This window comes from Sinocyclocheilus grahami, unplaced genomic scaffold, assembly GCF_001515645.1.
Source record: "Sinocyclocheilus grahami isolate Dianchi unplaced genomic scaffold, SAMN03320097.WGS_v1.1 scaffold28.1, whole genome shotgun sequence".
In the NCBI taxonomy this organism is placed as follows: Eukaryota; Metazoa; Chordata; class Actinopteri; order Cypriniformes; family Cyprinidae; genus Sinocyclocheilus; species Sinocyclocheilus grahami.
Window position 1 is genome coordinate 1,415,228 of NW_015505207.1, and position 27,635 is coordinate 1,442,862.

General features: G+C 36.3%; 1 protein-coding gene across 5 annotated transcripts in view; it reads left to right on the plus strand.

The window, feature by feature from the left end:
- dachd (dachshund d) overlaps positions 1-22,423 on the plus strand; it is a 117,722-nt gene extending 95,299 nt beyond the window's left edge. Inside the window, exons 8-12 of one of the 5 annotated variants that reach the window (XM_016255584.1) lie at positions 12,061-12,206; positions 14,651-14,798; positions 15,995-16,138; positions 17,447-17,515; positions 21,170-22,423. In XM_016255584.1, the coding sequence (XP_016111070.1) occupies positions 12,061-12,206; positions 14,651-14,798; positions 15,995-16,138; positions 17,447-17,515; positions 21,170-21,210 (548 nt within the window). In that variant the 3' untranslated portion in view covers positions 21,211-22,423. The remainder of the gene's footprint in view (positions 1-12,060; positions 12,207-14,650; positions 14,799-15,994; positions 16,139-17,446; positions 17,516-21,169) is intronic. The other 4 variants (XM_016255591.1, XM_016255598.1, XM_016255604.1 and 1 more) reach the window with 4 other exon arrangements.
- The last annotated feature ends 5,212 nt before the right edge of the window (positions 22,424-27,635 follow it).

Genomic DNA, 27,635 nt, shown 5'->3' on the forward strand with positions numbered 1-27,635 from the left:
TTTTGCATCTGGTAGAATTAGATATTGTTCTTGCAGTGCAAGAATGGAAACTCATTAGATTGCTTTGCTGATGTAATTGTCTTCACAAACCCCAAGGACAGAGGCTTTATTTCATTTAGAGCATAACGCTTGAGAAATAATCTGGCTAATTTCACTTAGCGTACTGCAGGAAATTGTACAAATCCTATGGACCTTTTGAGCAAAGTAAACAGTAAACAGTAAGATGTTTCATGCTGTATCATATAACGTTTAAAGGCATGATTATGGGGAGGGAGATGTTTTCCACTGTATTTGTCTGTAAATACAGAAATTAAGATGTAAGTGTACTTGTACTTGAAAGACAGAGCCTCAGAGAAAAAAAGGGTAATTGCGACAAATTTTACAATGAGAAATAAAGTAACACTGTTAGATTTGATACAGATGGGAGAAATTATTTCAAAATGTCCTTTTTATTTTTTTACTCTGAGTCAGAAACAGTAACTGTTATATGTATTACATAAATAACTGCTAAACATTATGGTGTACATTTAAAAGGTAGCCTATTATTATAAATGACTCCTTAATTTTGATTGACTGCTTAACAAGCATTATTTGTAATGTGTTACATTGATTTCTGTTAATACGTGCAGGTGTCTGATCATTGGGTTTGTTAGAGAAAGAAACCAGAAGCCAAAATTATTGAGCAAGGAATACAGTAGATACATAGTTTAGAAATGTTTCCGGTCCGGCAGTTTTATGATCGCCATGTTGCATCATTATAGAGACATTGGTTTTTGCTTAGCAAACATGTTACTTACTACAGACCTCCGGTTCTTTAACTCCATGTCTGATCACGGTAAACTTGCACACTCTCCTTTCATCAGACACACTTGCTTTCCAAGCATGTTTTCTATCGCCTTTTTAAGTGTCCTTGTGGTTCTGGCTTCAAAAGTGAAACGGACTGAGGCTTGTGCTGACTCGGCCGACTTTTCCTAAGACAAAAGGCTGGATCATTAGCCATGGGGATCTGAAATGTGACTTGGCAGACAATCACGGTATATGATCAAACAACTTGTCAGTGTGTTCTGTCGAAATGAAGGGGTGCGAAAAGAAAAAAAAATCATTCAATAGAGGATCAATCAAGTTTGTGAGCAGCGAAACAAATAGTGCTGATGATGCAAACGTGGGCCGTCCCTCCAGGACACGGCGCTTCATTTGGATATTTGTTCTCCCTCATGAATGTTCCATTACGTGATACCATGGACTGCTAATCACATTCCACAAGAAAGACAGTGCTTTTAGGAATGTTGAAAAGCAAGTGGTTCTTTCTAATCTTTGAAATGCCTTAAAAGTGACAGAATGCTTTCTCCTGCCAAGATGTAAGGCTTAGATAGAGAGATAAATATGCTGTGGTCAGCTAAGAGTATCTCGCGAGCAGAGAGGCAAATTTAATAATGTATTATCATTCACTAGAGAAGGTGAAATCTCCTTGTCCATCACAACACGCCAGGGCCGTTTTATGTTACCCTTCATTTCAAAGGGAGCAGTGTGCTGCAGAGACACCTGCTCTGATAAAAAGAAAAGATGCAGCTCTTGGCCTGGAGGGTTAGGGCTTCGTTTTTGACTAGTTCCACCGTTTTTCTTTCTCTCAGTTTGCAAGCGACTTTCTTTTTTGTTTTGGACTAGAAGGGCAATTACAATGAACGAGATTCCATATGCAGCACGGACAGTCTCTTTGTGAATTCTAAGTACATATCCGAGCATCTGCCCTTAACAGTATGCGCACTGCTGTGAACAAATGTATCATTTGTTTGCCCTTGGACAGACGAAATGTAACAATTAGCAATGCCGTTTCTGCTAATTTGTGATTCAAAATGCGAAAAGCTTAAAAACAACTGTTGTGTTAAGGTAAGGCTGACCCTGACTTTCTATGACCCAGACATCCTAGACATAACAATTAAATACCTCAAAGATCATTGGTTTGCGTGCACAGTTTTGTTTTGTAAACAGCATGTTTTGAAGCTGATTTACCAGACATAACAATTTTAAAAGACGTTTTGCTGACTTAAAACACATATTCCACTTTGTAGTTTCATCAAAACTCCTAATAAAGGGATAATTTTGTTTTGTTGTTTGGACCCCATTCACTTTCAAAACATCTTCTCCCGTATTCTGCAGAAAAGAAAACAGCATGCAGGTTTGGAACGACACAAGGCTGTTAGAAATTCATTTTTAGTTGAACTATCCCTTTAATGTCACATTGGAGCGCTCACACAGTAGTGCTGCTCTATTATTAAGCTGCTGAGTTTAGGGCAAAGTGTGTCAAATTTAAAAATGTTCTCTGTTCCATAATTATCAACGGATACTTAGGGCTGTTATATCCTTTGACTGCGAACAAAATCGTTCCTAATAAAAGAGAATAGGGGGAGGAGAAAAACCGCGGGAGGACTAATTCTCTTCTCTCTTGCAGCATTTGAAAGCTTGCCTAAGTGTTCCAGTCACCTTGACTTTGCAGCCACAAGCCTGGAGATGCTGTTGCTTATCCCGCCTAACCCCGGCCTGTCAATTAGGTGTTTAAAAATTAATCTCTTTAACTGGAAATACCATGCCAGCTTTCTTCCATCTGTAAATGGAGTGTTATTAATTCAAGCTGCGCAAAGCCAGTGTTATGAATAATGTTATCAAAACAGATTTCCACACGTTTAACACATCAACCGCTTTTAAAAATCCTAAGTATTTTTTTTATAGCTGTGAACCAGATGCAAATGGATTTGCATCCATTTTCTTCTGCTCACGAGGGCATGAGAGACAGAGAGAGAGGGCATCAGACGGGGGGGCTCCTAAGCTCTGCTTTTTTAAAAGTTTACATTTACATTTCTTTTTGTCTTTCATCTTCGGTCTCCAAAGCGGCTCAGTACATAGAGCCTGGATTAGTGCCAGAGTCGATTGTCGCCCCAAACATCCTCATTCCCTGTAGGATTGCTGCGAATCACATTAATATGTCCGCCCGTCTTCGACGGAACGCACTCCACTGTGATCAGACTGCAGACTATCATCCGTTTCTCAGTGTTGGAGTGCTTGTTCTATCAAAGCGTTTTGATTATGTTGGGTTTTTTACTCCTTGTTTGAATTTCTAATGTCATTGCATGTAAAATGTGGAAGGCATTTACATATTGGCACCAAAACGCATTTGTTTCCGTGTAAGGATGCCAATGTGCGCATTCTTGAAAAATGTAGAAAATTCAACCAGATGTGAGCTGAGGACAATTCCCGTTAACAAAAATAAATAAAGACGTTCACACATACCCATCTCTAGAGATGATTAGCACTAGATTGTGCAGGAGGCTTCCCGGAGTGTGATTGTAGTAATCTAGCTTTCAGGTGTGCACCAGTAAGCGTTCAGTGATCAATAAATAGACTCAATCTAGCCTGATTCCTCCTGTAATGCATGCTAATAATAACGCCCCCATCCTAAAAAATAAAACAAGTTCGATTTCCAGACCCTAATGACCATCACCCCCCACGTAGACCGTAAACAAGACCCTCCACTACATACGAGTCCTGAATACATTTGCTTTTCAAAAGGCAATTAATTCAAAGGCCTTTGAGAGCATTAGTTACTCATCCTTCTTTACCTTTATTAATCGAGTTACACAACCCTCTCTCACCAATGCTCCATCCACCTTTGAGGAGTGTCTGTTTACGACAACGATGGTTGTCATTGTATACCAAGAGCGGTCTTCCTGTAGGACGCTCACTTGAAGTAAGTAACAAAAGTAGTGGAGGGGCTTTTTAATGCAGTCATCACAGGCAGTCAAGCCTTTAATCCTCAGCGGTCCAATAATGACATCCGCTCTGCATTTATTACATGGAGGAGCGTGGAAAAACGCTGACTTTGAGCAAATGAACACTCTGACCTTTATGCAATAAATATGACACGGGCCGTATAAAAAGACAAGATATCTTCTTCTGCTGGGGTTTGCATCAGAGACTCTTTGCATTGCTGTCTCTGTATGGCCCACCACCAGAAAACAAGATGTTTGTGACAGTACTGAACATGGAATCACAAAGCATGAATCTACGGAACACAAAAGAAGATATTTTGAAAAACGTCTCAGTGTTTTTTTGTTTGTTTGTTTTGTCCATGCAATGAAAGTCAGTTGAATCCAGTGTTGTTTTGGACCTCATTGACAATAATTGTTTGGACAAAAACTCAAAACTTAAAAATTTTATTTCTTTTGTGTTTCACAGAATAAGCTACAAATATAGTTTTAGAATGATGGGATAAATAATTCATGACAGAATTGTAATTTTTGGGTCAAATTAAAGTCCAAAGTCTAAGAAGATTTCTTTCGATAAGTTACAAAATGTTGATAGTTTTGACAATATCAACAACAGTGCAAATAATGCAATAATAATGCAATCAAACTATGCGGTAGTACTCACTGTAAGTACTCATGCCATGCTGAGAACAGGGCAAATGTGATTGAACCACAAAACCACAGGTTTATTTGAACTATTAAAAAAATACATTAATCTGACTCTCCTGTTATGTTGATTGGAGTATATAATGATAGAAAAGCTATACTGAGATGCATTGCTTTTTGCTAAAAACTGTAATGTGTTACATTTTTAGAGAAGGAAGTAGCCAAATAATAACAAAAGTCTTTTTTTCTCCATTGTTTATTTGATCTAAGATTTTGTGCACTTTGAACATGTCTTATAATCTTCACGGTTTGTGGTTTGATCTCTTGCTACAGTTTAAACCACACAAGGCCTGTTTTTTTTCCCTCTGGTGTTGAACTGTTCACCATAAAGGTTGCTTTTGTTTTTATCCCTGACCGTATGCGACAGTTAAGGATTTATGAAGATTTCCTCCCCTTCGCCTGCCCATCTGTGCGGCTGTCTTCACTGTGGCCTTGAGAATATGTTTCAATTTATTAAGCCAAACCAAAGGACTCATTATTTCAGAAGAGGGGCGCGGAGTGACACACAGAATTGGTTATTAATGGAAAGTCTCTGCCACAGGGCAGTTGAAATTTAATGATATCCTACAAGAAAATATGATGGTGTCACTTTCCCAAAAGTCATGCGAAATGTCAGCGTTTTAAGGTCCTGACGCTAATTTTATGCCCGTGCACAGTAATGTTTGGGAGCGCGTTTAGGAAACACGGCCCAGTGCCTGTGCTGATTATCCCCCTCACCTTCCTTGTGCTCTCAAATGGGTTTGTGCAGCAAGCGATTTAATCTCTAAGTGTAGGGAACATTAGGGTAGAGAGAGAGAGAGAGAGAGAGAAACACCACAATGCATTTCTCAGAGATAAGGCTTTCCGAGCCAAATGTTACCTGTTAATCCAGGGCCGACCGACTCCAGCACTTGACTTTGACTCTCAGCAGGAATTTGGTAATGGCTAATTTTCATCTCGGAATTAAAGAGCAGAAAAGAGCAAAGCTGAGTGGGTGTGAGCAGGGTTAGCGGTTCTGCAGTAGATAGCTGTGTTTCCATAACACGTATGCCATAGTGCCTGTGTTCACCATGCCCATATGCACAACATATGCACCTTTAAGTCATTCTAAAGGAATTTGCCCACTACGGATCACAGCACACATTTCTCACTGTGGTCTGCATGTGTACGCATGCTTTAAAGGTAGAATTGCTTTGCCTTTCATTTCTTTTGTCTTTTTCGCATTTTTCTGTTTTGTTTTGTACGTTAGTTACAGTGCTTGCAATGCAGAAATGTATTGATATTCCTCAAACATCTGGTTCAGGAGTTTGTTTTCTGGTAAGGGGTCATTTGCACAGAACAAAGCTTTAAATCTAAGCTTACCTAAAATTGGATATTTTCTCTTGCTGCCTTGCAAGCGCTCATATTTCCTTTAGGGAATGCAGATCTAGTTGTTGTCCTTCTACACAACACCCATCTATCTATCATTCTATCTTTCTACCATTCTATTGTATGTCTATCTATCTTTCATTCTGCCTATAAACCCTATATTCAAGACTTTTAAAATGTTAAAAAAGAAAGAAAAAGAAATCAATCATTTAGAGTTTATCTAGTTAAAATTACAGTTACATGACTTTTCTTTGAATTTCAAATCATTTAAATTATTCTTTCTTGCATTAAAATTCAAATCGCAATTTTACATTCTGTTTACCACTTCAATTCAAATTCTATTTAAATTCATTATAATATTTGCGTACTAAGAGCTGATTGGTCTTCTTTCTTATCCTTTTTATCTATACTGCTTATTAATTTAAATCTTGCTCTCCCTTTCTCTTACATTTATTTATTTATTTTATGTTTGTTTGTTTATGTTCTGTTTTTTTTTTAAAGTTGTTAAAATATTTGGCATTTCTGCCTTTCAATTTTAGGGCATGGCAAGAGTAGACAGGAAGCAGTGGGAGAGAAGCGAAGGGAATAGGGTCATATGTAACTCGTATGTAAATTGGTGCTCTTAAATTCAATGCTTATTTCCTATTTTCAAAGTTAGTGATACTTTTGCATTTTTTTAAAGAGCTTCTTCACACAGACCAGTTAAGGAAATGGGCGGCAGTCAGACACTGACATTTTAAACGTAGGCTATGTAAGCTTTGGGTTACGTCAATAAAAAGAGTTTGCTGTGGAAATATTTAATGGAATGCAGAAGATAGAGAAGACGATGCAGTTTTAAAGATTAGCCTCTGTGTAATGTGCTGTTGTCTCCATTTATGAGACTGAAAGGTCATAACCGCTCCCCTGGAAGGAGGCAACTTCTTCAGCCCCATTGGCAGGTCAAATAAAATGTAATTGTCTGCTGTAGGCAGCGGCAGCCTTTGCGGAGAGGGGAACTGACATCCTCCACGTTTTAAACATTCAATTCTCCTGCTGCGAGGAACACAGGTTTGCAAGGACACAGGCTTCACCTGTCAATATATCACAGTGACTGGCTAGCCAAATGCTGCAATGCTTTTCCCTCTCTCTCTCTCTCTCTCTCGCTCTCTCTCCCTCCTCCGGCTCAGTGCCTTCATTGGAGAAATCAGCTGAAATGTCCGCTGGGACCTCAATTCAAACACTGCAACTTGCAACATATGGCACATTTTCAGCTCCCAAGGTCAATTAAAGCTATTTATTGAAAGAATGTTGCTAAATTTCCCAAGGTTTCCGCTCAATTCATCGCAGAGTGCCTTGTCTATCATATTAAAAATCAGTTGAGTGGTTTACGCTCTCCTTGTCGTGACTTTCCATCAAAGATATCAAAGGCATTCGAGAGGAGTTCGAGACATTTTATCTTCTCTTATCGCAAACATCGTTTTTTCTCTCTCCCCTTCTCCTCAGCCTTGTCGGAACGCTGCTCACACTACAAATCTAATAACATGTAAAGTGGAGATAAGCCCAGATCCCTCCAAGTGATATTTTTTACATTCATAGTTTGTCAAGTCGATTTCTGAGTCCCTTGTTTTTTTAAGAATTTATTATTAGGAAAGGTGATTTATCATTGCTACACTGTCAAGGACTCCCACTGCTGCCATGGGAGGGAGTGTGCGTGCATGCTTACGTGTGATTGCGAGTATGTGCGTTGTTTTAAATTATGGCATTTCATTCCAAATGCATCGTATTTACAGCGTCCAATTTTTATTTGCGGCTCCTATTATCCAGCGAAACGTTGCGCATGAAATGTTATTTGTGACACGGCTGACCTAAAAGGATTTCATAAAGATTTTTTTGAGACAGAAAGCTGCAAACGGACCTGTCACAGCTGCTGCTGGCTGCCCTGGTGGAGAAATATCACCTGGAAAACACAGCTCTCTCCTTCGCTCTCTTCATCATGCTGGCATCTGGCACTGTAATTAAGTCCAAGTCAATGATTCTGGACCAATGGCAGGAAATAAACAGCTAAAGACAGGCCAAAATGGAGTGCTCGAAACAAGAGAATGCTCACAGACACAATCGCACTCAAGTGTGGCTAATGTAAATGGAGACTGACCAAAAAATGGCAAATTTCGGTTATTTGAGAGCTGAATTGGTCATTTGAGATGAAATGTGCTGTTTGCTTTCTAATGCATGACAGATTGTTTCCTAGTAACAAAGCAATATGAGCCTCCCTGTGATCCAGTATTGTGTTTGCGGCGAGGTCCTGCTGAGTCTAAAGCAGAAGTTGGTTTAAGCAATGATGTATTATTAATGCCAACACTAAATCCAGGACTACGGTGGCTGCAAACCAAATACAGGCTTCTGACATCTAATTCTCCTCTATTGTTTCTCATTTGCTGATTCGCTACATGTTTGGCATCTAAAGAATCAGAGCCACGAATGTGACAAAGAGAAGAAAACATATAGTGTATTTCTCTGATGTAGTAATTGCATACAATTCATATAATTCACTCTGTTTTCATGATCGGTTTATTATGGCACAAAACGATGCCATCCAACAGCATTAAAAAGAGCTTTTCTTCAGGGTTTTTTTCTGTTTAATTTGATTGCAAGCAAACACGCATCCATTAGTCAGTCGCCCATTGTCGGTAATGAACTGGAGTAAAATGCTAGTTAAATTGGGGAGAAATTGAAGGAGACCCTCCATGGATTCCCGGCACTCCTCTTGGCCTTTCCTCCGTCCAAGAATTTCGAATCGTAAAGTCTTAATAGTGGCGGCTGATATTCAACTGTTGGTTGGCTGGATGTTTCCTGGGCATTTGCAGATGCTTGGAATAATCTCTTATGTTTTGCCGCAATCTGCTGCTGAGATGGTTGAAATAAATACTTTAAACTAATTAATGTAGGACCAGCTGTTACCAAGCCTTGGCTGGCGTTAGTGAATACTGATGGCAGAAGAGGGGCTCCTCAAGTCGTGCCGTGTTTGTGCATGATTTAGAAAGTCATATAAACACATATTAATTCTGTATGAGAGCCTAATTCTGGGGTTTGGTGCTTAAACTGAAATCCATGAAAAACACAGTTGTAGGCTTTTAATTTTCTAGTGTATAAAATTAATTTAAAAAGTATGTGTAATGCCTTTTAATGCACCTTCTGATCAGTTGTGTTCTCGTGAAAATAGAATATATAATAAAATATTGCTCATACTTAGTTTAAGCAAAGAGCAAAAAAACGGAATTCTTGACATTTATTTGCTATGTATCCAACTAGCAAAGATAGAGATACTAGCTAGAGATACTAGCAATCTTCTTTATTCTTACAAAGTCCAAAAAAGTGCTCAGTGCATATTAAAATCAACAAACGTTTCGGTCATGCAGGACCTTCCTCATATTTAGTTTAAACAAACACCTAACCTAAATAAATAAACCATAATGTATAGCATATTCCACACCATTATTACTATAGACGAATGAATGAATGAATTCATGAATAAGAATTATATATTTAATTAAATAGTTTTAGCAATGACTTATTCTTGTAAAATCAGTCGGAATTCAATTATATGGTGTTTCCAATAAAAGATCGTCAAGTTTCCTCTTAAATTATATATATATCCATATTATGTGTGTAAAAGCATTATAATTCTATAACAAATTAGATAAATAACTAATACTAAAATGTATACTTTTTAGAATATTTCAAATAAAACTCTTAAATCAGTCATTTCAAATACATGTGAATTTAGGTATCACAACATTATAATATATGGTATGAAAAAGTTATGAAATGTATTAAATAAAATTTTACAATGTTGAATTATTAGTTTTAAAGATTAACATTTAGTGAGTGTTACTGTAGAGGACAGCAAAAATAACTTAAATGAAAAAAATTTGGGAAATGAGCATGTCTCGTTTTGTAGCAGGCAGAATGTTGTCTGGGACTTCTTCTTTGATTGGCAGCACGCTATGACAGCATGAAGATAGTGTCAGCGCAGGGCTGTGTGGTTTAAAGTGAGTTATGATAGTCCGTGTGTACATGTTTGTGCATGTGTGTGTGGAGATGGATTCAGGGGTTATGAGGCCTGTACGGATGTGTGTGTAGTGATGGATGCAGGCCTATGATAGCCTGTATAAGGCTGTGGCTGTTAAGATAAATGTGGAGTTTTGATGGCCTGTGTGTAAGTGTGTGTGTGTAGAGATAGATGTAGAGTTATGATGGCCGGTGCAGCAGATGGCAGAGGTCTGCCCTAACGGAACTGATGAATGGCAGATGATGTCATCAGGGCACTGACAGGAAGTGAGCAGGAATCTACTTTACATTTCAACCCCACCGGACATCTGCTCAGTGTCCACACTCACGTTATTCTCTTTCTGATGCTGCTCACATACTCAGAGCACTAAACAACTTTTTTAACTTTTTATTTTGATTTAGGTAGGTAGTAGTGTAGCCTAATGGTAAAAGATCTGGCTGGTAACTGAAAAAATGTAGGGTCAAATCTCAATTATTTACAATAACATATAACATATTTAGTTATGAATTGAATGGTTTTAAATTAATTGAAACATTTGATGAATTCGTTTTATTGCCTCCTTACATTTGAATCTAAAATGTATGTCTAATAATTTGTATATCTAATAATAAAATGTTTGAAATTGTGTTACTTTAAATTATTCTATATTTATGAAATATTATAAAATAGTCTTTGTAAAATGTAATTCAATCAAATTGAATACAAACAGATTTGAATAAAGAATAATGACAAAACTTTTTATTTAATGTTCATTTTTAATGTTTTAATTTTTTTAATAGTTTTAATGTGAAAGATTTAATATTTATAAAATGTTTATAATATTCTAATTGAATAAAGATGGATCTTAATAAAGAATAATGAGAATTATTCACACACACACACACACACATATATACAATAGGTTATGAAATGCAATTCTAATTCAGGGAATTATTAAATATAAAAACATTTAAATTAAAATCTGTTTGTATTGCAGTGCATGTGTTCCTGTAGCTCATGGTCAAGAACCAGCAAAACCATGGGTTTCAATTCCTAGAAAATACAAACCATTTAAATGTATTGCTTGTATTATGAGAATAGTTTTGGATTATAGTGTCTGCCAAATGCATAAATCTAAATGCAATGCATGTTGATTATAACATAACCATTCACTACACTATAAAGCCGTTTTTTTTTTAACATTTATTTATCTTTTAACACAGGGTACTTTCGATTACTTTCATTTACCCGCATAATGTTTAACAAGTTGACGTGGTGATTAATCTTGGAAAGCTGTTTGTAAAGACATGCTGCACACTTTACAGTGCTCATCCCAGCGTTTTCTCTCCTTATGACATTCAGCAGGAAGTCCCTGTGGACTAGGTGATAAAATATATACTCTTTAATGTGCCAGCCCCTGTTTTTATTTGTCTGGCAGACATAAAATCTTTTTTCTTTTATTTCCAGAGGGTTTTAACTGCAGCCCCACCTGTGACATTTTACACCTGCGCATTTATGTGTCAGCCATCGACTGAGAGAGAATAAATGATATTTATTTTACTCCTCTGTTTTGTTCTACCAGGTGCCTCTTGAATCTCATCCAATCATATTGATTTTTTATGCACCGATTCCTTTGAGGGGTTTAATTAATTTGCCCAAAATGGCATTGCCAGTCTGCTGAGGGGGCGGCAGTAGTGTTGAAACATGGTCAATGAGGGTTCACCACCTTGTGCCATATGGCCTTTGTTGAGAAGCCAGGGCCCTTGATAATCTCAGCTTGCCATATGCATCTGCTTGAGTGCGGTCTTTTCCTATCAGAGAGTTTTCGTGCCATATGGAAAGGGTGGGCTTTGTCTCCCAACATATACATGCCTTCAGTGCTACCAAGAACATATACTTTCCAAAAATGCAAATGCCTATTCTTTTTTTTTTTTTTTGAAGAATCTCTAATTCTATCTTTATGTAAAATCTCTCAAGCATTTATAGCAGCTATAAATACAGAAGCATCAATAATAGAGTGCCGTGTGACACTGACAGAGTGGGCTATCAATCATATGTGCTTGATTGGGCATGCTTGTATAGATGTTAATTTTACTCTCACAAACAATCTGGGTATATAAACACCAATTCGGGAAAATCATGATTTATTTTACAGCACAGTACTACATGGAGTGTGTCATCTGTTGTGCTGAATGTGTATGTTTCTCTGTTTGCCACCAGAAGAAACCCCCATGTGCACGCCAACAGCAAGAGACAGTTATGAGAGGCTCTCGTTGGCAGGTCAGACTTTACCTCCAGGATTCCCCTCACCCTTCCTCTTCCCTGATGGCCTGTCATCTATAGAGACCCTTCTGACTAACATACAGGTAAGAGACATCTCTGTCAGAAGATCTTTAGTAGCAAGTGAAATATGCCATGAATAGTTTTATCCAGTTCTACATGATCGATTCAGATGGTCTACTAACTAGTAATTAGTGAGTTGGTAAAATGCTGGATGGCAAGTGAGAAGTTTGTTTTAGAGTAAAATTATTATATTGAATATAAAACCAGCTTAAGCCAGAGCATGAAAATACCCTAAGCAGTTTTTTTTCAAGCATATATATTAATATATTCATAAGCATATATAATCAAGCAACCGATTAAGATGAAAAATATCAAGAAAGAAATTATCAAGCAACATCCAAAAATAATGTCCAAATAAACCAATTTGCTAAACAAACATTCAAATGACTCAGATTGATAAATTAATTTTGACTTTCTAGTTTTAGCAATGACTTATTCTTGTAAAATCAGTCGGAATTCAATTATATGGTGTTTCCAATAAAAGATCGTCAAGTTTCCTCTTAAATTTTAGCAGACCGTCAGCTGGTTGCCATAGTAACGTTTTTATTTTAGCCCACTGTGGACTGGCCAGCTGACACGTGTCATGATCTTATCACGTCATGTGTCATAACACAATAAACACCAGTGATGCTCAAGATTGCACATAATGGAAGGAGATGGCACATCAAGTTGGTTATCACAAATTATAGCAGTCTAAAGCCGCGGTTTGGAAAATAATGTGAAAGTAGGATGATGTGCAGTGATATTAACATCATTCTTGAGTTTAAGTCAAACATTCATACAGTAAGAAATATTTATGCTCTTTACATTTATTGGCCGTTTACACAACGTTTTCAGCCAAAAATGGGAAACTTTATGCGTTTTGCCTGTTCGTTTACACGACAACGGCGTTTTGGGGACTGAAAATGCATCATTTTGAAAACGGGTTTCAAAGTGCAAGTTTTTGAAAACGCCACCGTTATTGTTTCCGTGTAAACACCCAATACGGGAATCTTTGAAAACGGTGACGTCATGCGCGTGCGTAGTACGTGTCGATTTTTAAGGCAAGCGCGAACAAACATACACAACAATGGCCGAGTACATGTTAGTGTCGTTGCTGCTCAAGAGTTTGCTAATGCATTTAGTCATTTAGTAGACGCTTTTATCTAAAGCAACTTGCAAAAGAAGAAAAACAAGGAATTTATCATATGCGAGTCAGCAATATTAACAGTGCTGCAATTCTGAATTTTTAAAAACTTGAGCAGAAATGAAAGTGTAGAAGAGTATATAGTTTATAGACACTACTGTTGAAAAGTTAGATATTAGAGCAATTCTGAAGGATCATGTGACACTGACGACTAGAGTAATGGCTGCTGAAAATTCAGCTTTGCCATCACAGGAATAAATTACATTTTGAAATCTATTTAAAATAGAAAACAGTTATTTTATATTGTAATACCATATATAAAAAACACTTTTTTTAATGGTAGTAAGAAGAGTCTTTATACACTGGGTGCAGTTCCCTGTCCAGGTGTGGCAGATAGTTAATATAGTACTTTCCTCCTCCAACTGTGATGTTTTTCCCATCAAAACAAATGCATACCGTCGTATATTCGGCACGACTCCCTTGATCACCACTGTGGTTGTCATGCAAGTAAGACCCAGTCAGAAAGATGAATGTAGTTGATTAACGCCGCCTCTGAGACTAATGATGTGGGTACAGTATGTGGAGTGAGAGGTTTGCTCATTGCTCTTGTGATATGGCCATCAGATCTATCGCGCTGCTTTCGGCCCCATTGTTAATTAGCAGGACTCAGTTCAGTCAGTCATCTTTAATCATGATTTCAGGGTAATGTTTTGATTGAACATTCACACACAAATCAACAAAACGAACCCAAGCAGAAAATTGAGATAAAGCAAGTTAGTCTAAATTGGGGTCATAAGAAGGAACAATTAGTATGATATAGCCCATTGCATTTGGCTTAATTGCTTGCGTACAGGGAATAATTGTTTTGAAATGGTCACCACGCAGTTTGCGTGGCAAATGCCGCTTTAAGTGTTGTTTTGAGACAAGCAGCTGTTTAGCTCAAGATTTGATCGTTCTTATACAACCTGCAGCTTCACAAACTGACAAACCAAAGTTATAGGTTCATTAAGGCTCTCATAATAACTTTATTTAAAGAATTCATGTAGTCCTCAAACTTGAAAGGACAGTTGATCTAAAATTTAAAGTCCTGTTATCAGTTGCTCACACTCTTATCATTCCAAACCTGATTTTATATAATATTTTGAAAAATGTGGGGCCACCATACAACAAGAGTTACATTGACTTTCATTGTATGGACTATTGACTGATTGTTTTCTGCAAAATAATTTCCTACGTTTAAGTGCTACTGCTCTAGCATAAAGTAAACCATTCATACAGTGTATTGACTCCTGTGGAGGTGTGTGTGGACTGTGTATAAGGTGAGTTTGTCTTCTGCTGCAGGGTTTGCTGAAGGTAGCAATTGATAACGCCCGTGCTCAGGAGAAACAAGTGCAGCTGGAGAAGACGGAGCTGAAGATGGAGCTGTTTAGAGAACGAGAGCTCAGAGAAACCCTGGAGAAACAACTGGCTATCGAGCAGAAGAACAGAGGTGTGTATTACTCAAAAACTCTCTGAAGGATCATGTGACACTGAAGTAATGGCTGCTGAAAATTCTAGGGATCAATTTTCATAGAGACTTGATGCTGGACTTCTTTTTAATCTTGGGCCTTAAGCATTTTGGTAGTTTTGCACGGCAAACACCTTATTTTCTTTAGAAAATGCAAAAATCTCCTTAACAAATGACCTTCATTGCATAATTTTACAATTAGTTCAAAATTGCATTAAAATGACCTGAAAAGCCATGTCACAAGCTCAGTTGTTAATCTCGAGCACACAAAAAACATACTGCCAAAGTGATAGAGACAAAGTCATAAATCGAGCAAAATGAGGCATATTTACATTACAATCAATACATGAGCACAAATTGATTATGTGTGCAGAAGTGCTTGTGAGAATACAGTATATTACCGTAACTACATACATAGACAACGTCTAAATGTACAGGGTGCATTAGAAAGATATACAAAGTCCTCATTTAAGTTAGTGTGGTTAAAGTCACGGAAATATGAATAAGTAATTTATATGGTAAATGTTTCTAAATGAGCCACAATATTTCTCGAGGGAAGGCCACTATTGGACTACAGATTGATAATAGTTTAGCTAATAATATTCAACTCTCTTTGAGATTAAAAGTGATATGTGCATTACAGATGGCCTCTAGTTACATACTCTTTTATACTCTATTATTGCATGAAAATATAATTATGAATCTACATTTTGACATCAATAAATTATTTCGATTTTTCTGCACAAAAGTATTGCTAAGTGTGACTTAATGGTCTCATGTTCCATGTATTTATCCTACATAATGAATCAAATTGAGCTTATTAAGCCAGTTTCACAGACGGATCCTTATAAATGTGCCTACAGCCCTCCAGCTTTCTTCTGTTTAATATTCAGCATGCCTCTCTCCTCTCTTTCTTTACCGAAAGTTTCCCTTAACCTAGTCTCATTGGCATTTTAACCTAGGTTAATCCAGGTTATCGCTGGCTCAATTATTTCGCTAATGACACAGTCAATTTCTCATTGAACAGGAATTTTTTTTCAGCCACAACTTTTCTATGAATATTTCCTCACTGACAGAGTTTGAAAACTCAACTCCCCTTCCTTTAGTCTTTAATATCAGATATACCGCTGCATATGACTAGAGTCCTTAACTGCTGCCTTTCTGTTCTTTGAATGCAGCGATTATTCAGAAGCGATTGAAGAAGGAGAAGAAAGCGAAGAGGAAATTGCAGGAGGCGCTGGAATATGAGTCAAAACGACGAGAGCAAGCGGAACAATCACTGAAACAGACATCACCTACAGAAAGTCTCAGATCACTCAATGGTGAGACCCCTTACCAGAAAGTTAACATACTTAAATTTATTAAAAGGATGTATAAATGTGTTTTTCTGTTCCATTGTTAAGTCTTATGAGATGTGTTGAAGATAGGAATTTACACTATTGAAGATTGCTTCATGTGAAGTATCCTTTTTGTTGTTGTTGTGTTGTGTAGTTACTTTCTGAGAATAATCTAAAATATGCTTCAGTATGTTAGCGATAACATAATAAGCAGGTCATTATCGCAAAGAGAAGGAATCGTCATGTTGGGGTCTTGCATCACAAAAAGGGGTTTAATTGGTGACAATTACGAGGTGACTGCACCAATTAATATGCATCTAATGACTAAAAATATATATAAATGGCAATGAAATATTGATTTAAGTTGAAAAAAATCTAAAGAGAAAAGAGACCATGAAATGATACAAGAGACATTTTGTAGAAACAAATTATGTAGCAAATGTGTTTGGGAAAAAATGCCACTATTGACCAATCAGAATCAAGTATTTCATAGAGATTTATAATATGCTCAAATAATTTCTGAGAAGCTTGCATAAGGATGAAGTGAGATCATGATAAACTAGTTTAAAAACTAGTTTAAAACTAGTTAAATGTCTTCCATAAAAACAAGCATTTTCTTTCAGACCAAAAAGACCCGAAATCTTGTTTGCGTGTCTGTATTGGACACAATGGACCACTGATGTTATTGTTAATTAAATCTATTAGAAATAGTTTTTGTCAGTTTAAATAATGCTGAAATATAAATACTAGATTCAATTTTAAACTTTAAGTTTAGAAAATTAGAGATGTTGCCCTGGCATCTAACTGAATTAAACTATAATTACTAAAACTAAGAAGAAAATAAAGCTCTATAGGAATAATAATAAATACATAAATAGAGAGGGAGAGAGACAAAAGCACATATCAAAATTATTAAAACTTTAAAATAAAATGAAAACTGAAAATATAAAAGTCAATTCAAAATGATAATAATAAATTATATAATGGTATATAAATAACACTGCATTGGGCACATTTTTAATACACTCTAAACCGTTTAAGATGTTGAATAAAACTAGCATATGCTACATCTGTAGCAAACTTAGCAAGATCCATAATGTCAGACTAATGTGGAGAAATGCTCTGTTCAGTATTTGCAACACCGCTCATCCATTGGTCGAAGCTTCGCCCTGACCCGAGCGATCCGAGCACATCTACCCTCCGCCCATCGTGAAAGATGAGGCTAGAAAAACTTTCCTAATTAAGCACAGATGTCATGGATGTTTAATCGTCATTATCTTTTCATTTTGCCAGACTCGTTGACCCAGGAGATAGAGACTGACCGCAGCAGTGGCAGAACAGATGCTGAGAGGACAATACAAGGTACGTGTTTTTGAGGAGACTATAAATCTCAGCTCAGCTCCAGTATATGAGCCTCCCTTTAACTTGGCCTGCTGTTCATGCATGCAGCCTGCCATCTGGGCTGCAGATCCTACAGTTCAAGAGGAAGGTCAAGATCAGTGGGATCTGTCAGGAGAACATTTCTAGACAGGGAGAATCGTGCAAATGTGCAATGGGACGGCCTGCTGAGTTGGAGAGTTGATTCTTTGTGAGTGTATGAAGGAATTTGATGGGATATTAAACGAGGAACAAGGAGAAGATTAAATGTTAAACAAGCCCACCAAGTCAATTAAAATTCAACTTTTGTTTTGTAGTTTTTACCAGCAGGGGTATATTAAAATATTATTAAAGGGATAGTTCGCCCAAAAATGAATATTCTTATTATGTAGAATATTTAGAAAAACAAAAAAATTTAAGCTGCTTTGGACCCCATTAACTTTGACTGTATGGACAAAAAAGTTAAAATATTCTTCAAAATATCTTCCTTTATGTATATTTAGTGTATACATACCGCTGCAAAGATGGTGTTCAGCTTAAAGGTGAAGTTCAAAGATAAGATTCTTTGGATATAAGACACAGAATCCTTTTAAAGATAGACCCCCTTGACAGTAAGACCCTGCCTATGTTGTGTACCTCAGAGACCAATGCAATTTAATGAGCATAATAAGAAGTTTCATTATCTGAGGATGACCCACAGTGGAGTTATCTCACAAGAGCACAACACACCCAGTCAAATAAATACACATGCACTTTATGGGTGTATGGGAATTTATGGACCTGGTTTAGTCTGGTATCGTTTCACAGAAAACCACTCGCCCATTTGCAAATGTTTCAGTCACCCTATTTTAACTTCACCTTAAGTGTTAAGTCGCTCACCACTCTGATGTCTATTTTAATTGCACCCAGCAGCACATGTGATACAAAAAACGTCGTCTTGAGTGGTCTCAATTTCCCTTTGAAAATAGTGTGTGGAAATTGCTATGAAATGTGGGAAATGGCATTTTAATACCCCGTCGCAAGTAAAAGCCCCGTAACCCAGTTTGATTAGCCTAGTTAATTTTGTGTGTGTGTGAAGGAAGTTTTTAGTAAAAATAAATGGAGATCCAGTACAAGGAGTATGGTTTTACCCGAACAAATCAAATTGCATTGACTTGATGAGCAGAAAATGATTTTTTCAGAGCATATAACGTCATTAGCATTATGATGGTTCTTATGTCTAAAGATTAATAATTTTCCAGCATTAATTGCTCGATTCAGAAAGTTAGCATTAGCATAGAGAGAAGATTGTTCTTTACTCTAATTGCTTTTGTCAGTAGTTTTTTGAGCAGATATAGTAGAATTTGAGATATTGAAGTCATTTGAGCTAGAAGAAAATTTTTCTCTTTATGTATGTTTTCACTGACAAAACTGTAGTTATTGCTCCACAACATGCAATAATTTAATAGGTTTTTCATTCAGTTCCCTTGAAGAGTAGACTTAAAAATTGGTCACAGGAAATGTGTGTATGAAAATAGCTTGTGCGTCTGTTAAGTTACAGCATTTTTGTGCGTGCGTGTGTGTGTGTTCATGTCATGGATGTTGTGGCCTACAACCAGTGTGGCATAATTACTCTCAAATGGCAAAAACATAAAAAAGGATGCTGATAAATTACACTTGCATGTGAGGGAAAATTTCTATTCCAATCCGTATACAAAAAAACCAAAGAGACGTGCTATAATTTCAGCACTTGGCTGTTGGGGGGAGAAAAAAATAATGAGAGCATAATTTCAGAGAACTAATTATTTCTATTTGTCTTTTGTCACACTCTGTAATTCTGCTATATTAACACAGTCTGTGTTTATTAATTGCTTTTCCAGTGTTTTGAATCCATTCCAAGAATAAGCTTGACTGTTTTTCCTGGCTCCGTGCTTCTGGGAGCACATCTCGCCACTAATTCCTTGTGATACTAAACATAATATCTCCCTGGTATCTCTTCCTGATGCTCAGTGCTCGCCTCTTGATGTTTTCTGCAAGTTTACACGACCCTGTGAGGGGAGATAAAGTTCTTTGTTGCAAGATTAAACATCAAAACAGTTAAAGTGAAATTAAAATTAAATGAATGAATGTCACTGAAGCAAAAAAGGCAGTAATTAATGGTTCCCTTAATTGTCTTCATAAAATATTTGCATGGGCATAATTTGCATAATTTACATGTATTAATTAATCTTTCAAAGGAATTTTGTGCTGAGAGAAGCCAAAAATTCCTTTGTTTTATTTAGCATCTAATGAAATATTTATCCTCTTTAATGAACTTTTCATCTTGATTTGAATATAAAAATGCCACAGTTTTAACATATTTTAATGAGGGAGGTTCTTTCATAAAACAACATGGCAGTCATTCGATTTTTCCCACTCAAGAAACATTCCTGGCACTGTTTGCACAAGCTAGTTTAGCTACACTTCATTTGACCCAGAATTAATATGCTAATTTGTACATTTAAGATTAGCTCTCTGCTTGTTTTTGTTGTCGTTCTTCTCAGGTTGTGTAGACGTAACTTTGGTATTTTAATAGTTTAATTGTATATTTGTTTTACATCATTTAGGATAAGTAATCTAGGGTTTGATTTTGATTTACTTAATTGTTGTTTGATATCAAAATACTGTATCAACAATACTAAACATCTACAGCATTAAATAAGCTGCGTTCTGACAAAATAAGTCACTCAGTATCACATGCATTTATCGTGATCTGAATAAATTTGTACATACCATTTATATAAGGGGGTTGATGCTGTGGATTACTTTTTTGACATGCCCTGTGAGCCTAGAGCCATATATTATGTAATTTCATATTTTCGAGATATTCACAATATTAACCCCTTTTATATAAGAGGCCACTGAGTGACAAATAACATTAGAGAAAAACAAGAGGGTGTATTGCAGCTCCATGCATAGCCCGCAGTTAATCAATGCCCATTAGATTACTAGATTTGCATGGATCAATATGTATATATTTCAGAGTTAAATAAAATCACAATGCACATATTTAGGACTGTATGACTAACCGTAGAAGAAAAAAGGCTTTTTATTCAAAATCAATGGATCACACGATCAAAATGATTTCATATCTGTGGTATCGCTGAGCAATCCTAAAAAAGTCAGAGTCAAAATATATATCTCATTTAAGCCAATTTAAACACGGAGCATCCTCGATCAGTCACCACTTTTGCTCATCAGAATTGAATTTATTTAGTTGCACTGCCAAAGAGAGGAAACACTGCTTAAATGCAGTGATGCAGCATTCCCGGACACAGAGGAAATGTTCTGGTAATAAACGTCAAACAAGCTCCTGAGCCATGCCTAACAGATGCTTTTACCAGAAGAAGCAAAGAGAGCTGCCGCTCATTCAGGCATGCACTTGCCAACGAAGGTTCCCTGGAAATGGACAAAGCTCATTAGATCGTACGCATCAGAGAAGGCATTGCACAGTAACGGCTGCTTTTTTTGCACTTAATGCCATTTATGCACAGAAAGTGTCATTTGTGAAGTGCTTCACATCATGAGTGCAATGTTATATTCTTAATATGTGACATACATTGATCCAGGGTTTACTGCAGTGTATTTATTATTTTTCTCTCCCTTTTGTTTTATCGTTAGCAGATGGAAGACTTTTTCTGAAAACCACAGTGATGTACTAACAGCATGGCGTTGAAGACTGGCGGCGTGTATCTTATGAAGATTCTCCAGAGTCCCCTCGCAGGGTAATTTAGTTACAGAAACAGGTCAATCGCTCATAGAGGTGCATCAAGGGTTTATGCTTGGCCCGATGTGGAAGATGGATTGTGTCCAAATGTAGTATTAGGACTCTTATTCTCACTGATATAAACATTATATAATGCCAGATGTGGGATTGGATATGATAAGTTGGCGAAGGCGACAATTTGAGCACAGTAAAATGTACCATTTGGTACACTTGGTGATAATATTTACAACAAATTCACAGCACTGAAGATTTTTTATACTGTATTTAAACCAGCGAGAAAGCTTCGAAATTCAATCTGATTCAGAGGTTTTGTTTTGTATTAAAAAAGAAGAGAAAAAAACACAAATCCTTAGTGTCATAACTATTTGCCAAGATGTTAAAGATCCAAACTTGGAGAAGAACCTCTGAAAATGTGAATTTGAATATATGTTGATCAACAGAAAAGACTAATATTTGCTTTTAATGTTTTCTAAACTAGAAGAAAAAAACAATCAAGTTTCATTTCTATCATTATTGTATATACAAGAACAGAAGATAGGTTAACTCACTCACTTTGGTATTTGTATATAATGTTAAAAGTTGGTATTGTGTATGCAGTAGATCTATTAGGAGAACAATACCAACGTTTATATTGAATTTATAGATTTGTTTTGTTTCTGAGCCATCATTCTTTCAATTCGCTGCCACTATGGTGAGGAAGCATGCAGGCATGTAAATGTGTTGTCCTGAATTCATGTTATTCAATAAATACTTAACTGTGCTGAACAAATGTACTTAGGACTTATTCACTCACACCCAGTAAAAGTTGATGAACACTACTGTCTTTTCAACGGCTACATTTTCAATTTACAGTATCATGAATCTGAATCTTGTATGGATTAAATCTCACGTTTATGGAAAAGTTGTACAGATCGATAAATGTTACCGACCATCATTACACTCAATTCGGTGTATTTATTTCAGTGATAGGCCACTTTAAATAATAAGTATTCAATGTATCATTTCAATTATTTATTATACTGGTCAATAGTTTCACTATATGCAACAGGTTCCCATTGGAAAGTTGCAGACAAAATAACATTAGACCATTTGTTAATCTGAGATAAAAAGGGAAGATAACTAGAAAATAATTCTTCATAACTTCCCCATGTGGATGATGTTTGATAAAAAAAAAAATGCATATTGAATTTAGATTTTTTTTATATATCAAATTGCTGGATTGTAATAATAATAAAAAATAAATTATGTTTTAATAGATTGTTGGCAACACATTGTTGGCAACAAATTCATTTATTATTATTATTATTATTATTATTATTATTAAAATGTTCAAGAAGATTCTTCAATTATTTGACAGAATTTTTAACAATTGTCTGCAAAGAAGACATCTACACCAGTTCTTCACATACTTAACAGAATTTTTATTATTTATATAAATCAAGAAATCATGGCAATAACAAAATGTCACATTTAAATAAAGAGTGAAACAATTCAGCCGGATGAGTTAAATTACACTGTGCTAATTAATGGTAATATTGAATATATTAATTAATAGATTACAGCCTTTTATTGTACCAAGTAGATGATGATGATGGTGATGAGGCACTTACTGGATAATCAAGAAAAAATATGTGTTGAAAGGATCCTTTATTAGATGGACGTATCTAATGTTACGGGGCAGCTATTTATACTATAATCATAGACATGATTTTGTCACACATTTGTCCTCAGTCTGTAGCAATTCAAATGTTTATTGTGTTAAACTACATGTTAAAGTATCTTTTACCTCATCAATGAGGACTTGCCTTTAAGTTTCTTTTTATGTGATGTAAACACTATAGCAAGATTTATGGACATATTGTTCCTTATTTCTTTCTATGGCAGTAAAGGAAACGTATATAAATATTGAAAGGATGTCTTGTTTTAAAGTGCTTTTCCCTCTTTTCTGATCATGTCTGCTGTAATGACAACAGTATGTAAGAGAGAGTGTGTGTGCGTGAGTGTGTGTGTGTATGCACACTGAAGTGAATCTGTGTGGAGCTGCATGAGTGTGTGTCTGTTTTCTATTCTATGGTGTCATATGGTAATAAAATATTTGTGAGTCAATGATTATTAGACTAAGCTCTTTTGCGAATGAATCACTGTCATTATAAACAACTTGAGGGAGTTTATGAGTGTTGACTTTATCATCAAATGTCAATGTTTAATGCAGTTAAACTCTTGAATCTATGTAATTTTACCATGGTTCATCCAGACGAATCCTGCCAGTGTATCCTAATAAAGAAACTGCACATTTTCAGCCGCAAAGCAAACGTCACGTATGATATTACATAAGCGGCGTGCTTATATTTTAATCTGAAGGGCAATCAAAATTGTTCATGGTTGAGTTGTAAAACATGTGTTACTGAGCAATGACAATATCTAGCAGAATAAAACCACTCATGCTTAGTACAGTGAGCACACGGCTCTACACAACACATGACTGAGAAATAATACCTTTCATTCATTCCAGCTGAATGAGCACAATGTTCCAGGGAAAAGGCACATATTCAAAATGTGTTTGAAGAAAGGAGGAAACAAGAAGAAACTTACATCTCTTGATTTAAGTTAATTACTTATTGATAATCTGTTTTAGCCAACCAAATCAGGGTCATTCTTGTTCTGCAGTTATTTTCATGCTTCCCTCATATACAGTACTGGATAAAGATGGAAATCATTTTAGTTTATTTTATTTTATTTTAATATCATAATTATGTGAACATGGGTGTCCAGCAAGGCCCTGGCTGCTTCTAAGATAAAAAATCTTCTTAAATAAATAAATAAATAAAAGTGTTTATTAATTTTTTCTTCATCTAATGAAAATGTGTTTTTGGAAATATTGTTTTAATTGGAAATCATTTTATAAACTTGCCCTCTTCCACTTTCTGGTTTTAAAAAAACAAGTTCCTTAATGACATCACCCTTCAGGAAGTGAGATGGGAAACATCACAAACATCTGTAAGTATTAACGATGGATTTGATAAATCCTGTTAATTTTGTGTTGTTAGCTGGTTTGTCTCACTTTAAAACATTCCATTATGATCAGAAAGTCAATATATTATCAATATATACGTAAAAAAAAAATCAAGATTGCCTTCTGTAAAACTGCATATTGCCCTTTTTAAAATTGATGAACTTTACACTGTTTTTGAATTCAACTCAACCCACACTGAACTGACTTAAGCTGAATAATGAAACTATTGTCTTTCTAGAGCTGCTTTACAGCAGAATCTAAATTGTTTCCATAACTGAGTTTCCATAATTGGTTCTGCTATTTTCCTGCTTATTACCGTGAAGCTGCATTGAAACCATCTTTGTTGTTTAAAGCGCTAAAGAAATAAAGGTGATTTTATAGGACTTGACCATTAAACTGATACTCTCATATGAACTCACTCTCAATCCCCTACAGATGACCCTTATTTCCATTGTTAATTATCCTGTTTATTTTAGTCATCTTTTTTTTTTTAAACGAATCAAGTCAAAATTAAGACGTGCCTGAAAAAAGTTGAATAGATTTTTATAGAAAGACTTTTTACAGCACAAACAAAACAGAAATGACCCATGAGAGCACCTAACTGTTTGGCTCAGAAATCTGTCTTCGAAGCAATGCAGCTAATTGATATTAGTGTTATTTCAAATTTATAAAAGCTTAGGCAGAATTGACACTGAATGACAATTTCCTGTCGTAAGCAATTCTGATGGAAATGTGTTGACACAGCACGGCCGTGCACAGGTCCATTTTGCATGCTTTTGAAAGCGTGGCTGTAACAGAGAGGCTTCGAAATGAATAATTGACTGATCGCTGCATAATTCAACACAGCATTGTAAAAATTCAAGGTCTGGAACGTTTCATGTTTTTCTTCTTTATTGAAAATGAGGTTAAAGTTTCTATCAACCTTGGAAAAACTACATATAAAGTGGCAATCAATGGTGACTGTAATTCAAGTTCGGCCCTTTCACGAGCATAAAAGGTTTCCGTCGCTCATCGGTGAAATTTGAACTTGTTAGGGTTTGAGGTGGCTAAGAAGCCACAAATGTGCTGTCTACCAAACTGCTGACTTTTTTCATGTCTGCCTGCTTTCTTTAGTGCATTTTAGTATACATAGATCAGTATTGTAGCCCCAGCGGTGGATCAAGACTCTCTTTGGCTGAGAATATGATGCATTTCCTCTATCTTAGACAGAAATATACAGTTATGAGCTGTTTGATGTCTTGTCCTGCCCCAGCTATTTAAGCGAGATTCACCCCTCCAGCTAGATGTTTCATATCACTGCACATATTGTAATAAATTAATTTCAGTTAGAACATGACTTTGAGGCACAAGGACCAAAATATCCACAGTGCTGTAATCGCATGTCGAGCACATTTATAACGAGCGTTGTTCATTCCAAACATAGACCGTGTCAGTGTCATCACTTTGTAGTGTGTGCTTTTCTTGTGTCGAGTGTGCATATTTAAGACATCCTCCAGGTGATTATTTCACACAATCGTTTTATCGCTAATACCACCATACCATTTAGTGCAGACAACTGTAAATGAATCCACGTTCAGTGCGATTTCTTGACCTGTCAGTTGAAATAGCTTACATTTGAGTAGCTTACATTTTAGGTGTATAATATAGATCACTTGATAGATCTGTTTTGCTGAACCAACAGCAAGTTTCCAATGTTTGTCTGTCATCATTCTTGGAACACCATTTAGCCAATCATCTTTGAGGATTTACTGTATAATGTTAATGACCTCCAGGGCCTTGAGTGTTCAAGCACAGAGGAACCCTGATGTGCAAGTTGCATTAATGACCAAATTAATACACTAACAAACTAGTAAATTAGTAGCCCAAGTAACATAAAACATTAAATAGAATAATTATTTCATCCAAGTAACATAAAAGATGGTGCTAATAGTTTTAACACACTGCCTAATTTTATCTTTTTTTTTATAGCAGTCATTTATATCCCTCACATGTCTGGGATACAGCATATTGCCTATTTCAGAGGCATACTAAAACGTAATATTCAGTATTTTTTTTTTTTTTTTGGTCAGACATAATTACTCCCCCTCATTTGACATTCAGCACAGTTCATAAAGTAAAAAGGTATCAAAGACTCACCAGCCATGTGACTCTGTTCTTCATCTGCTCATATTTGAGTCAGCGAGGAAGGAAATCGCACAGGCTTGATTGAACACAAGATAGACTTAATGTCATCTAATCAGAAAGACCATTATGTATTAGTGGAACCACCAAACAGAATTATCTGACAAGGGGCAGGCCACATTATCTAAATTAACATTTTGCAAGCATGAACATGCAAGGCCACAGTGGAAAATGAAAGGCTACAGGAGAGCGGCCTGCATTTAGACATTCGGGCAGTAATTATTAATTTATGCTTGTCTGTGGTCTTAATGAAAATGAAAGCCAGGAGAAGAGAACAGGGAAGGATAATGTGCCGTGAAATTGAGTTTCATTTGTTCGGGGGCCACCTTTTAACTTTTCCTTTCTTCCCAGGAAATGAAACCAACCAGAGATCTTGTGTGTTTTTCCTCTGCGAACCCCCCTCCCCCTGCACAGCCAACCAACACACATCTCTCCAGCACAGACACAGACAATCTCTTGACCTCTGCAGTATCTGTAAATATCCTGTCTACCACTGTAATCTTCTTTATAGAGCCCTGCATCAATGACCATTATTTCTTCTTTAATAACAACTGGCCATGTTAGCACTTTGTGCTCTACCAACTGATGATACTGAGAACGCAACCTGTAACAGATTGCACACTGATACAACCATCAGTTGAATGTTGAAGCACTGTGTCAGGAGCGGATCTACCGGGGTGGCAACTGCCACCCTAAGAAAAAGCTGTGCCACCCCAGAATTATAACAGAATAAAATATAAATGTAAGCAGTGTTTCATGTGCTACTTTTCAGCCGCGGCGATGACAGAGTAACGCAAAATAATGGGTAAAACACGTCTTTTAAAGGGGTCATATGATGTTGCTAAAAATAACATTATTTTGTGTATTTGGTGTAATGAAATGTGTTTATGCGGTTTAAAGTAAAAAAAACAACAACATTATTTTTGTTGCATCGCACCGCGTAAACATAAAACCATGTCTGCATTTGTGATCGGAGAAATGACAAACAAGCGCTACTCTACACTGCTCAAAAAAATGACTCTTATGAACCGGATCTTTTTTAGTCAAAACCACAAAGTGCTGCCCAGTTCACTAATGAATTGTGTAACAACGTTCGTAGTCACGGGAAGAACGAGGCGGGAACCGGCGAACATTTAAAACTTTAATAAAATAAACAAACACAAAAC